This window comes from Muntiacus reevesi, chromosome 2 (assembly GCF_963930625.1).
Source record: "Muntiacus reevesi chromosome 2, mMunRee1.1, whole genome shotgun sequence".
Taxonomy (NCBI): Eukaryota; Metazoa; Chordata; class Mammalia; order Artiodactyla; family Cervidae; genus Muntiacus; species Muntiacus reevesi.
The window spans coordinates 33,824,503-33,838,517 of record NC_089250.1 but is presented as its reverse complement, the minus strand read 5'-3'; the positions used below and the strand labels follow the sequence as shown (position 1 = coordinate 33,838,517).

Below are 14,015 nucleotides of genomic sequence, written 5' to 3'. Positions count from 1 at the left end.
CTGTTATATTTTACTCTTTCATCCGTGTAAATCTCTGAATTAGGTGGTTTGGGGATTATTTATCTCTGAATTGTCACTCCTGTTCCATCATTTCATCTTGTGCTCACTAGGAAGAGGCTGTTGTTTCTTTCATTAATTAAATAGGAATATATCACTCATGAAGATAACACCCAAAGACTTCACACAGTGTCCTAAAAATTCAAATGTGAGCCAGATATTGAATGCATAGTTTTTTACATGTTCTCATATATGCCAATGCAAATATATGTACAAACAGAATAATCATTAGTTCTTATACTTGTACTATACTGTTTTTAAGCATTATAAGGTTAGTAACAGTTTTTAGGGCAATATTTAGCCAAGTGATAAGCTTATTTTAATAGCTCAGTTGGTAAAGAATCCACCTGCAATGCAGGAGACTCCAGTTTGATTCCTGGGTCGGGAAGATCCCCTGGAGAAGGAATAGGCTACCCACTCCAGTATTCTTGGGTTTCCTTTGTGGCTCAGCTGGTAAAGAATCTGCCTGTAATGCAGGAGACCTGGGTTTGATCCCTGGGTTGGAAAGATCCCCTGGAGAAGGGAAAGGCTACCCACTCCGGTATTCTGGCCTAGAGAATTCCATGGACTGTACAGTCCATGGGGTCTCAAAGAGTCAGACATGACTGAGTGACTTTCAGTTTCACAATGATTCATTTATATGATAGAGAAGATATGTATGTATGTGTGTTATATATATGTGTGTATGTATGATTGTAACAGAGTCTTTAGTTCAGAAATACTGTTGTCCAGGAGTTCAGATGAAAATATTGTTCTATAACAAACTAAGAACATACATAGTGACAGCAGATACATTGTATTTTTATATATTTATCTCTATATTATTGCTATAGTGGTAATAGAGAATAAATCACATGCTAACCACCATTCCCTCATCCTACCAAATCCTGTAAATTTGGAATTTCAGGAATTGTGTTTTCCAAGTAGATGGTGTAACTGAAATGAACCATTCTTTGTTAATTTGGCCACTGTGAATTTTAGAATAAAATTCCAAGGGATTGGGAGCCTCTGTATTATTCAAAAATTTTAAGTCTGAGCTCCATTAGAAATCTTAAATCCAAAGCTCTTGTCAATTTGCTGTTTGGTGCATCCCTTAATGTCACAAACAATAAAGTGTACCATCTGGGTTAATTTTGTGAGTGCAGAAACCCTGCCCCAAGTCCCACACCTGCCCTCCTCCTGAGCATGTATGTTTCCTTACAGGAACTGGAAAGAAGAGAAGCACACCTAATTTTCTAGTGGTGATCTGCTCTAGAGAACCCCTGGGGTTTTATTATTATTATTATTATTACTCTCCTGGGATCCCCACCACTCCTTTTCCCACTTAGCGAACTATCATTCATGGCCAGGAAAATGATGGTGGGGGTTTCATGCAGCGCTGGCGCTGACCTTTGATCGGGGGTGGCCGCCATTGGCGAATGATGGCTTGAACGGGGCTTCCCCAGAGCTGTGCCTGGCCGCACAGTAGACCAGGGCCCCCTCCAGAATGAACCATTTCTGCAACTCTGTGACACGCAGACTCTGGCCATCCAGGAAGAAAGCGGGATTATGATGCAGTCTTGCCCTTTCTTTTTTCTTTTTCTGTTTTAATTCAAAGCTGTTTTGTTTTGGGAATTCCCTGCTGGTTCAATGGTTAGGATTCTGTTCTTTTACTGTCAGGAGCAGGGGTTCAATCCCTGGTCAGAGAACTAAGAGCCCATAAGCCGTGTGCTGCAGCCAAAATAAACAGACAAAAAGTTTGGTTTTGTTTTAAATTTTATTGAAGCATAGTTAATTTCTGCTGTACACTAAAGTCTTTTTCATGTTCTTTTCCATTATGGTTTTTCAAGAATATTGACTAGTTCCCTGTGCTATACTGTAGGACCTTGATGTTTATCCATTCTGTATGTAATCGTCTGCATCTGCTAATCCCAAACTCCCAGTCCATCTCTCCCCCACCTTTCCCCTTTGACAACCACAAGTGTGTTCTCTATGTCTGTGAGTCTCTTCCTGTTTCATAGATATGTTTATTTGTGTCGTATTTTAGATTCCTCATTTAAGTGGTGCCTTATGGTATTTGTCTTTATGATGTACTTTACTGAGTATCATAATCTCTCTAGGTCCATCCATGTTGCTGCAAACGGTGATATTTCATTCCTGTTTATGGTTGAGGAACATTCCGTTGTGTATGTACACATCACATCTTTATCCATCATCTGTGGATGGACACTTAGGCTGTTTCCATGTCTTGACTATAGTGAACAGTGCTGCTATGAACATTAGGGTGCACATAGCTTCTCAGTTAAGAGTTTTTATCCTTTATTTCTGATTGTTTTTGTGCATCTCCCAGTGAGAGGTTTGCATCTAAAAATCGTCTCCAGAGCCTGGAGCTCATTGTTTTAGTTAATTGCAGAGATGCTGAGTGAGGCAACTGCCTCTTGACCATTGGCATTCCTGGGTCAGCTTCTGTCTCTGCCACAGCAGGAAATTTCCTAACACAGTGTCTACATTGGGGCAGAATGTCATGGGAACAGAGATCTCTGAGGATCTACTCTCTAAAGAGACCGCTGGGTACTTCTCATGTGTCTGTGTTTGTATTGGATAGGACTGCTTTCACCTTTCATTCCTGTCTCCCCAGACATCACCCTTGTCTTGTTCTTCTAGCTTTGGGCCGTTTCTACAGTTAACTCATTGCCTTTTTTTTTTTTTTTTCTTTTCATTTTATTCTGTTTTCACTGTCAAGTGTCCATTTCTATCCACTGAACAAAATAAGATGATGTCACCCAAAATACTAGCTGGTATGTCCTAAAAATTCAAATGTTTGATAGATTTTAAAATACAATATTTTGCCTGGGTGCTTGTGGCTTTGCACATTCATACACCCGTGTGAATGTGCAAAGCAATCATTAGCAGTCTTTCCAAACAAGCAACTTTCAGCAAGTAAACTGTTAATTTGAATGAGATGCTGGTGTTAATAGCTATTCTTCTTAAACTGAATCATGTTTTATAATTAGGGGCTGTTATATAATTAGAACTAGACACCCACAGGGTGAAACCAATTTTACTGTGCTGGATTTGACTTCATTTTGGTGGCAGGAATCACTTTTTCGTCCATTAACTCTTAGGGGTTATGAGGCGTCAAAGCATGTCATTTTATTAGATACTTAGGGATGCAAATCTGGAACAACTCCTTTCCATGACAACTTAGGGTGAGTTCTTATTTCTTGGTGATATAATTCTCCAATTGCCACATCATAAAAAAAAAAGTTATCTTATACTCAAGGTCACCATCTCTTTCACAGGTAACCCTATAGCCCTCTTCTGGGGAGGTAGCCACTGCCCAATAGAGAGCTGGCTCACCCCAGGACCCCATAGAATAGATACTGTGTTAAAGAATGTTAAATTCTTAAAACCAGAAATAACCTAGGAGATTATTTAGTTTAAAACTCTATTTTATACATGAAAAGCCCTGAAGATGAAAGACTTTAAGTAACTGGATTAGGACCATATAGCTGAGTCCATGATCCGGTCAGTCATTCAAGGTCTCTGAATCCATCAGAGTTCTTTCCATGACACGTTGCTCTTGTTATTAATGTCAGTTTTATTTTCCATCATAGTAGAAAAAAGAAGTAGCTGTTTTTGCCCTTTGAAGGCTAGAAACTTCAGGATAAAAGATTGGGGATATTGTAGAAAATGTTTATGTGGATTTTCATAAGGTATTTAAAAACCTCATCCCCATAAACAAAATGAAAACTTGTAGTCAGGGCGGGGGGAAACTGAAACTCAGTAGGTATCTGTCCATCCACCCATACCTCAGAGGTCTTGATTTATGGGTTAATTTCAACTCTGAAGTAGTTTAGCTATTCATTCAAGAAAGCTATCTTGTGCCAGGTACTGTGCTTCTGGGTAGGCATGTCATTTTTTTTTTAAGTGTGTGAGTTAACCACAACACAGTGGGGTAAATAAGATTATAGAGCCCAAGGTTGGGTGCCATGGGAATACCAAAATAAGTTGTTCATCCTTCCTCCTTAGAGAAGTGGTCGTGGTTGAACTAAGTCCTTAAGGATGTGGTGAGTTTGCTAGACATGGAGAGGTGGCTGCTCCAGGTGACCTAGAAGGAAGGGGATGGGATAAGTTGAGATAGTCAGGTGGGGACCACCCATGGGGCAACTTATGACAAGGAATTTGGCCTTCTCCTGGTGGATAGTACAATGGGAAATGCCCAAAGGATTTGAAAACAAGTATGCTTTAGAAATATGTACTTTAGAAAGAATACTCTGTAGGAGTGTGGGGGATTTGGCTGAAGGAGAATTGATTCCAGTCAGGGAGGCCACTAAAGACGTGGATGCAGTTACCTACACATGAGGTGATGAAGTCTCTGGGTCCACATTGGCATTGGTTCTTAACTTGGTCCTGTTTGGCATTTCATTAGGTGATCTGGGAGATACCAATTTCTGGAGGAGGGATTGTAAATACATTTGATGATAGGAAAAAAATGGGGGGAGGAGAGGGAAGAATTGAGAGGGAAGAGATTAGAGGGGATGGGGGAGAGAGAGAAAGAAGGAAGAGACTACAGGAGCATGGAGGCAAAAGAGCACCTGTACCTAGAATAATGGTAGGAAACTAACAAGATGAAATTTAAGAAAGTCCTGTATTTAGAAGGGGAAAAAAAAATCAGTGTATAAACTCAGGATTGGAGAAACTTGATTTACTAGCAGTTCATGTGAAGCAGACCTAGGAGTTTTAGTTGACAATAAGTTCTTTATGTGACTGCCAAGATGGCCAGTCCAATCTTGGAGGACATTAATGAATGTGAATTGTCAACAACACAGGTAGCACTAGTTCGCTTATGTTCGCCAGTGGTCAGGTCACATCTGGGGGTCTCATTCTCACTGAGCTGTTGACCAAGGAGAATACTTTCAGAGAGTCCACCTTCACACCTGCCCTTTCCAAGTCTGTATAATCTTCTCCCTGTCTTAATAGAAACCACAGTCATTTTTGGAGTCTCTTATACATTTTGTGCTGCTGGACTCCCAAACCAGTCTGTTCTTCTCTTTATCAGATTGTCCTTTTCCCAGTATGGTTATAAAGCTGAAACTTGACTTGCCATAGGGAGCCCTAAGTTTATCTGTTTGACTTCTAGTTGATGATGTTTCTGCCGAAAGGGGGAAAGGGAAGAAAGACCTCATGTACCAAATGAGGTGTCTCACAAATGCAGCTTCCCGTGTGCTTCATGTCTCAGGAAGAGGGACATCTAGATGCCCAGTATCCTACAACAAAGCTGACACACCCAGATAAGGATGTTAGCAGTTTTGTCAGGATTTCCCCAAATATGGCGTGATGAATCTGATATTAAGCCAATCCATAAGATTGGTAAGGATGATCTCAGTGATAGCATTACTTTTGTAGAAGTCTTGCAGGAAGAATAGATACCACATCTCAGTCATTTTCCCAGCTCCTTCCCAGCATCTAACACATACCAAGGGGCTCCATCAGTTATTTCTGAGTAAATGTTCTGCTGTTTTCCATGTCTTCATGAAGTGTCAAGAAACGATAGCAGTGCTGCCTGAAATAGCCACTCTGCAAACTCTGGATCAGCCCCAGCATATAAGGGATTTGCAAGGAATGTAGGCCATGGGTCATTTCCTTCCTCAAGAAAGTTGTGATGGGAAGAAGGGATCAATGAACTACACAGCAGGCTCAGAGACCATCATTTACATTCTGATCCAAGCCTTTTATCTCACTGTGGACCAGTGACCCCAAGCAGCAGAGTATGCTTGGAGCAGCCCTTGTTTATACTTCAGGCTCTTTCCACTTTGGGCTTGAAATCCTACATGGTCTTGAGTCCATGTGCTTATAAATACTGTTCAGCTGTGAGTGGGGATTGTAAAACATGAACCAGAGTCACTGACTTCTCTGGGGGTCTTGGAACTCAGTCTGAAGCCCTGAAAGGCTGATTCTAGGCTGGTTCCATAACCAAGGCAGTCGAGTTCCTACCTTACTTTGGTTACTTTATTAGAAGTCAAGTAGGAGACATGGAAACCCATATCCATCTGGAAAGGGGAAGCTTGATCCCCTTGGAAGATCCCACCAGTCCCTTCCTCAGACTCAGCCGCTCCCTCTGACCCTCCAGTCCATCTGCACATACCTTTCACTCTTTTTCAGCCAACCTTGCAGCATTTAGGCCTTCTGCACTGAGATTAGCCCTGAGGGAAACTGGGAGAAAGTGGTTATCTCACTTGTTTATCTTGTTCCTGACCCCCAAAGACTCTGTTTCTACCTTTTGATTACTCAGGAAGTCTTCACTCCATGATCCAACAGTGAGGCTTCTTAAAAAATTTTATTGAAGTAGAGTTGATTTATAATGTTGTGTTAATTTCTGCTGTATAACAGTGATTTAGTTATACACACACACACACATATATATATACACATTCTTCTTCATATTCTATTTCATTATGGTTTATCTCAGGATATTGAATATAGTTCACTGTGCTGTATAGTAGGACCTTCTTGTTTATCCACTCTCTATATATAATAGTTTGCTTTTGCTGATGCCAAACTCCCAATCCTTCCCTCCCCCACGTCCCTGTTGGCAACCACAAGTCTAGTCTCTGTCTCAGCAGTGATATATGTTTAAATTGAAATATAATTTACATCAAGATGCACATAGTATTTTAAGGACACAGGCCAGTGAGTTTGGGGAAATGTATAATCATTCCCCCTGTCAAGAGAGAAAAGGTTTCCATCACTGCTGTATCTCTGGCCACCAACGTTGATTCTTGACTTTGCAAGGGCCCCACTTAGCTCTCATAGGCTGGTAGTATCATCTATTGAACTCATTATGTTCATGTGAAACTAATCCTTCCCACTGTTAATTTTTTAACCAAGTCTTAATTATTAAAAATAGTTAAGTATAATGTTAAGGGACATAAAACAACATTATCCATGCAAGATTTAAAAAATACGAAAGAACCCAGGGTTTCATTGCCACTATCCAGATGTGATCTCTTTATTTTTTTCATCTTTTAAAATGCTCACCTACTGTTACTACATCTTTAAGAAACAGTACCTGCTGGGCCCTGGAAATACATTTTGTAGTTTCATGAAATGATATATCTTTTCATCTGAATCTGGGCCTCTCTTGGGCACCCCGCGGGGTTCCATGGTGGGAAGCTTGGTCCCTAACTTCCATTATGTTCCACACTTCCGGGTGCCCATGAATTTGCCAGATCAGTGCTGCACATTTTTTTTTTTTTTCTGGTTGTATCAGATCTTAGTTGTGGCACTTGGTATCTTCATTGCCTCATTCAGAATCTTTCTTTTGCAGCGCAGGGACTCTCTAGTTGTGTCGTGAGGCTCAGCAGTTACGGCACGTGGGTTTAGTTGCTCCATGTCATATGGGATCTTAGTTCCTTGCATTGCAAGGCTGATTCTTCACCACTGGACCACCAGGGAAGTCCAGTGCTGTCCTTCATCATTTTAGGACCCAAGGCATGCTTCTAATCAAACAGAAGAGATTGGCACAGACATGGAGAACAGACTTGTGGTTGCCAAGGGGGAGGAGGAAGGGAAGAGAAGAACCAGGAGCTTGGAGTTAACAGATACCAACTATTATATGTCAAGAATGAGTCAACAGCCAGATCCTACTGGATAGCACAGGGAGCTATATTCAATGTCCCATGATAAACTATAATGGAAAAGAATATGAAAATACATATGTGTATAACTGAGTCGCTTTGCCGTATAGCAGATACGAATCCAACATGATAAATCATATACTTCAAGGAAAAGATAAAAGACTTAAGAGATTGAGGTTGCTATTTGATATGAAATGGTTAGGAAAGTGCCTCTAATAATAGTTGAATAGAGACCTTTGTAATGAGAGGCAGCCAGCCATGTACCTACCGGGGTGGACAGGTCCAGAGAGAAAGAGATTAGTGAATAGCTATCATTTTGTATAGATACAAAATCAAAGATATAGAAAAAAAATTTTTTTGCTTGTGATGAGAACTCTTAGGATTTACTCTTTTAACAACTTTCATATATATCATGAGTGAAGTCACTCAGTTGTGTCCGACTCTTTGCGACCCCATGGACTGTAGCCTACCAGGATCCTCAGTCCATGGGATTTTCCAGGCAAGAATACTGGAGTGGGTTGCCATTTCCTTCTCCAGGGGAATCTTCCTGACCCAGGGATCGAACCCAGGTCTCCCGCTTGGTAGGCAGACGCTTTACTGTCTGAGCTACCAGGGAAGCCCTCATATATATATCATACAGCACTGTTAATTGTTTTTGCCATGCCATACGTTACATCCCTAGAACCTGTTTATCTTATAACTGGCCTTATAATTTTTTAGGGTACTATTGACCAAGTTTTATTCTGATTAATGAAGATTATATTCAGAAAGTTGTATGGCATATGTCACAGTTTGCAATACATTCTATTGTACAAAAAGCATCTGGGCCTTAAAATAACTGTGAGATAGGCATATGAGTTATTAACTGATGATTTTCAAAAGCAAATATCCACTGTGCTCTATCCCAAGCTATATTGATTGCCTCCTTTCTAAACTGCAGACAATATGCAGAACTATTCCTATGTTTAAATAAATGCTGAGAAATTCGATCCTTTATCACTGGAAATAAAAATGTCTTTCCATAATCTTGAGTTTTTTATTTACCATGGACTCAATGGCTATAATACTAGAGACAGAAAGGTGGGGTCATACATTTGGGTATAGACAGACTGGAGAACAGAGATCCATGCCTAATTGTGACAGATTGCAGTGGTCACAACAAAATGCACAGTAGTGATGATCAACAGGTTCTTGCCTGGGAGTTTGAAACAAAACCCAAATTAAAATGATTTTTAGAAACTAAGAGAATTTTGTTTTAATTATTATTTTGTTCTTTTGGAAATGTCTTTGATCTGTGTTTCTGGTCTGGTATTGAAGGACTCTTACAGGTAGGCTGGTAAGATTTTGAGCTGGTAAACATTTTAACTAGCATGTAGAGTTCCCATGCTTTCTTTCTGTTTTGTAAGAGCATGCAGGTCAATGATTTGGGTAGTTCTCCTATGTCTTGCTTTACATAGTGATGGCAAGATTTTCCTTGCCACTGATTTTTTGGTAACATATCTTCAACTTGGCATTATGACTTTCTCATATTCAACCTTGCATTATATGTGATTGCATGTTGAAGAATGAATGTGTCAATCCTATATTATCTTGCCCAGCACAATGTTGGTTTTTTGATGGCTGGCATGATGCCTGATTTTCCTTGGCTACTTCTCAGGCCCCAGTTCAGTGTTTTCTACATAGTCAGAACTCAATAAGCATTTATCAATGGACTTACATTAGTATTTGGTAACCGTCGGTTGCATTATTCAGTGATAAATATAAAAGAAAAATGTCGACTAGCAATTAAAGATATGGCCTCATGGAATTTCTTTTTATTCATTGCCCTTATTTCATATGTATTGTTTTACATGGACACTATTTTTATATTTGGCTATTTACCAGTGTACCTTTACAGAACTTACAGATGATAATTTATATTTTTAATTCAACCTCTTACAAGAGAATTGTCTGGTATTTATAGGCAGAATGTAACTGTAGCAGACTCCTGATATTTCCAAATGATCCCACAAAACACTTTATTTGGTGACTTCAGATATATTTGTTCTATCTTGATATCAGTAATAAATGAATGTCTTGGACATTCCATGCACCGAATAGAAACCCCATGGCAAAGCATGCTTAGACATTTTTCAAAAGCCAGCATTATTCCTTATTTAAGAAAAGTCAGCCTTGAGGGTTTTAAATGGTGATAATGAAGTCTGTGTATGTGTTGACGTTTTCATAGGCTTTACCTGAAGTTTTGTTTTTTTGTACAAAATAGTACCGGGAAACCCAAACATGAGTGGTTTCTCCAGAAAGATTCCGAAGGGGACACACCTTCACTTATCAACTGGCCATCCAGGTATCTCCCAAGCTGTCAGCTTGTGTTTAGTGAGTGTGTCCCTGTCCTGCACGTGACTGAAACTAACTTGCCTTTCCCCTCTTTTTGGTGGCAGGACTTTTGAAAATAACATGTTCAAAAGGGGGCTGCTGGAAGTTGCTTTCTAATCATTCCTTTTGCTCCTTCTACTGCCCTAATGGCTGCTCATGCTGTTCCCCTTTGCTTCTCTTTTGGAAAATCTTTTGACTCCACCTCTGGCTTTTGTCCTTTCTCACCATTCACATGCTGCCAGGAGGGAGCGGTAGTGAGCACATAACCAGCATCTCTCCACTGGTCCCTTGAGCCAGGCTAACCACCCAGGGTCCCATCTTATCATCAGCTCCCCTGTCCGGGCCTTCCAGCCTCCTCCTTTCCGTGTTGCCTGTCTCTCAACCAGTTGTCAACTTCCACAGCTACGTATAGGGCATCTGGATTTCAAAGCAGACAAACCCCCTCTCGTTTCATTTTTAAGGTTGGGGGCAGGGAGAGACAGAAGGAGTAAGAATGAGTAAGTCATTGGCAGGACAAAGCACCCATATATCGAGTTTCTAACAGTCACTTTGTTCTTGGCTGAGGACAACATTCAGATTGTCTCCGATGACAAGGACACATTCCGCAGGAGAACTTGAACAAATTAACAAAGCTTATAAATATGAAAACCTCCAACAGTCGCTAGTCTCTGGGAAAAATAACAACTCAGAATGTTTTTCTCTTCCCCCTGGATGGCTCACAGTAACTGCCTTTTATGTGTGTCTTTGACTTTTCTTTAATGAAATATACATATCCTGCATCTTATGTTGAAAGACACGTAGGTGTTTATATCAAATTTAGCAGGATGCCTTTGTCATCTAAGGAAAAATTCCCTTCTAGAAAGTGAATATCACAAGCAGTTGTTTTTGCTGACTAATCTTAAGCAAATAAAGGTTTCCCATTCCCTAAGAAATCACTTCTCTCACTTCAAAAGCATCCTTTATTTTTAAAGATTATCCCCAGTCCACAGTCCATTCATAAGCAGTTTGAATAGTTTGTCCTTCCTCACTGTGTGGTATTTAAAAAAAAACAAAGAGTAAAAACAACTAGTTTGCACTATTGAATGTTTACCCTTTGCTCAGCGCTAAACTGCATACTTTGCGAGCATCACATTGCATCTTGTTACTATTATTTCCATTTGAAAGATGAAGCAGCTGAGGCAGGTAGGTTATCTGAGACCACACAGCTCAAACTGACTGACTGAGGCTTTGAAAAGAGGTCTCCTGGGCCCCTCAGTCAGAGGTCTTGGCTACTTTGCTTCCACAGTAATAAGGTTGCTCTCGGCTATTTAAATAGCTCTAGAAACAACCACAGCCCTCCCTTTTTGGATTAGTTTTTAACTGAGGGCCTAATGACCATTCCAGTGGGGAGAACATGTTCAGTGCATTCTTTCAACAAAAATCTTTTTTTTCCTGACATCTCTCTTAGCTCTGGAGTTGCTGGAAGTGATGATGTCTTAACTGGTCATGTGTTTTCTGAATGAATGAATGAATGTTGTCTGCATGGCATGGAAAAATTTGTGACTCTTAAACGCTTGAAAAGGGGTAATCGTTTGCTGTATCCTGAGCTCAATAAAAAAGTAACCGTCATCATGAATGCTATAACATTGATAGGAGACAATGCAATTGCATTTGGTCTTTAGGCTTATATATGCCTGGAAACCACCTCCACCCCAGTCCATAGACTGGGCCTGTCCATGTGGAAAGCTTACCCACTCATAGCCCAGCCTCAGTGCGCCCTGGTGCATACCAGAGGTGCATAGTAATGAATTTCCCTGGGCTTCTGGGTATTCATTTAGTCGGAAGGCATCCATTCTCTTCCAGGATAGCATCTGGCCCCTCCTAGCTTTACAGAAGGAAGAACGAGTTTGTAAACTCAACACAAACTCCTTCCTCTGGCAAGGAGAGTGGGACCCCAAGATGCTTATCCAGTCTCCAGGCATCCCCGGTCTGCACACACATGCTCTCTTCCCCCAGAGCCCTTAAGGCACTTGGCAACTTAAATCCTTTTTCTTTCTTAAAGAGTTAAAGTTAGAGAAAAATTGGTGCGAGAGGAGAGCGCTCGCAGCAGCCCTGAACTTGCCTCCGAGTCCTTAACTCAGAGGAGACACCAGACGGCGCCAGGCCATTACCTGGCCTTTCAGTCAGAGAACTCGGCCTTCGATAGGGTCTCGGGCAAGGTGGCCAGCTCTGCAAGACAGCCCATCCGCGGCTACGTCCAGCCAGCAGAGCCCATCCACACCATCACGCTGGTGACCTCAGACACCCCAGAAAGCGTCTCCGAGGGCAGCTGGGCGGGCCCAGCCCCCCAGACTGTCACAAAGCCTCCCCCATCAAAGGTTCTAGAAGGTGAAAGAAGAGACACTCCAGTTCTCCATATTTGCGAATCCAAAGCAGAAGATGTGCTCTTCTCTGATGCTCTGGAGAAAAGCAGGAAGACCCTTGTGGTTTTGGAGGATCCTGGGTCTGGGAGAAGCCAGGAAGCCCCCCCTGGAACCAGGGATTTGAGTCAGCCCGCTGTTGGCATAGTTACTGCGGAACCTCAGAAGGAATCAGAAAGCCTGGCCCGCCCGCCTACGGCTCAGCGGCAGCCCACCGAGAGGATGGGCAGGAGCGAGATGATCATGTACGTTCAGAGCGAGGCAGCGTCCCAAGGTCACAGGAAGGAGGCACCCACGCGGAAGCACAGGGTCCTCACCCGCTCCCTGTCCGACTACACGGGCCCCCCGCAGCTCCAGGCTCTGAAGGCCAAGGCCCCGGCTCCCAAGCGAGATGCGGAGTCACAGACGTCCAAGGCCGAGTTGGAACTGGGCCTGCTGGACACGAAGGTCTCAGTCGCCCAGCTCCGCAATGCGTTCCTGGAGTCAGCCAGGGCCAGCAGGAAACCTGAGCTGTAGGTGATGTCCACGTGTCCCCCCGATGTGTCACTTGCACGTCCTTGGCAGAGTTATTCACCTTCCGACTTGTGTGGCATCCCGCCTTGAGTCTTACCAGCTTAGCTCACCAATGTGTATAGGGCAGACCATCCAGGACATGGCTCCACGACTACCATTCTGCTTGTGCCTACTAACGGGGCTGGGGGGGGTGCGGTGGGAGGTGCCTCTAGGGTATCGGGTCTCTGGGATGTTCCTCCTCCAGACATGCATGGTAGAGGCCTGTGGTGGGATTTGCACTGTCCGTGCCTTGACTCACCAGGGTACATAAACCTTTGCTTTCTTCCCTCTCTCTGTGTCCCTTCTGTGTCCCTTCTCCCCACCAACTCTAAAAGCCATTCTCGGGTTGAGGGGTCAAGCGAAGGCCCTGGTGTGGAACGGGAGAGAGGGTCCCGGAAACCGAGGCGCTATTTTTCTCCTGGTGAAAATAGAAAGACTTCCGAGAGATTTAGAACTCAACCCATAACCTCGGCAGAACGAAAGGAATCGGATAGGTAGGCATGTGTCTGTCAAGTTCCCTGGTCTAGGAACTTATAAGAAATCCTATGGAAATTTCTACCCCAAGGATGGTTCAGATGCTATTCCCATGGGATGTGATGACTCCATAATTTTTCCATCCAAGCTATAAGGGATGTTTGTTTGGCTGGTATAAATGTGTCTAAAGAATGTTGCCCATGATGCCAATATCAGCATACAGTTTTAAATTGCATTCAGATGGTAAGAAATGAGAAACATTAAACATTTAATGTTTTTAAATTTTTATGCCCCTAAGTTAGAATCCAGATTGTCCACTAGATTTTATGGTGAAAATAACTAAGGAGGTTCATATTCAGTTTATCAATGTCTATCTGCATGTTGTATGTGAGTGAGGTTTTATCATATGCTAACACAGAGAAAGGAAAGCGTTTGTCTAAAAGATGATTGTCAGTTGTGTTTAATAGGGCCTACTTGGTCCTGGTTTGTCTGCACAAGGTGAAGCACCTGGCCGGGCTGTGTGCACACATACCCCACGGTG

General features: G+C 42.2%; 1 protein-coding gene across 9 annotated transcripts in view; it reads left to right on the top strand.

Moving 5' to 3' along the window:
- Nucleotides 1–14,015, top strand: part of SVIL (supervillin) — a 254,554-nt gene that overhangs the window by 172,112 nt on the left and 68,427 nt on the right. For 6 of the 9 annotated variants that reach the window (XM_065921232.1, XM_065921235.1, XM_065921236.1 and 3 more), the window contains 3 exons: nt 9,940–10,020; nt 12,091–12,960; nt 13,336–13,494. The exons of the other annotated variants lie outside the window; for them this stretch is intronic. In XM_065921232.1, the coding sequence (XP_065777304.1) occupies nt 9,940–10,020; nt 12,091–12,960; nt 13,336–13,494 (1,110 nt within the window). The remainder of the gene's footprint in view (nt 1–9,939; nt 10,021–12,090; nt 12,961–13,335; nt 13,495–14,015) is intronic. 9 annotated transcript variants of the gene reach the window in all.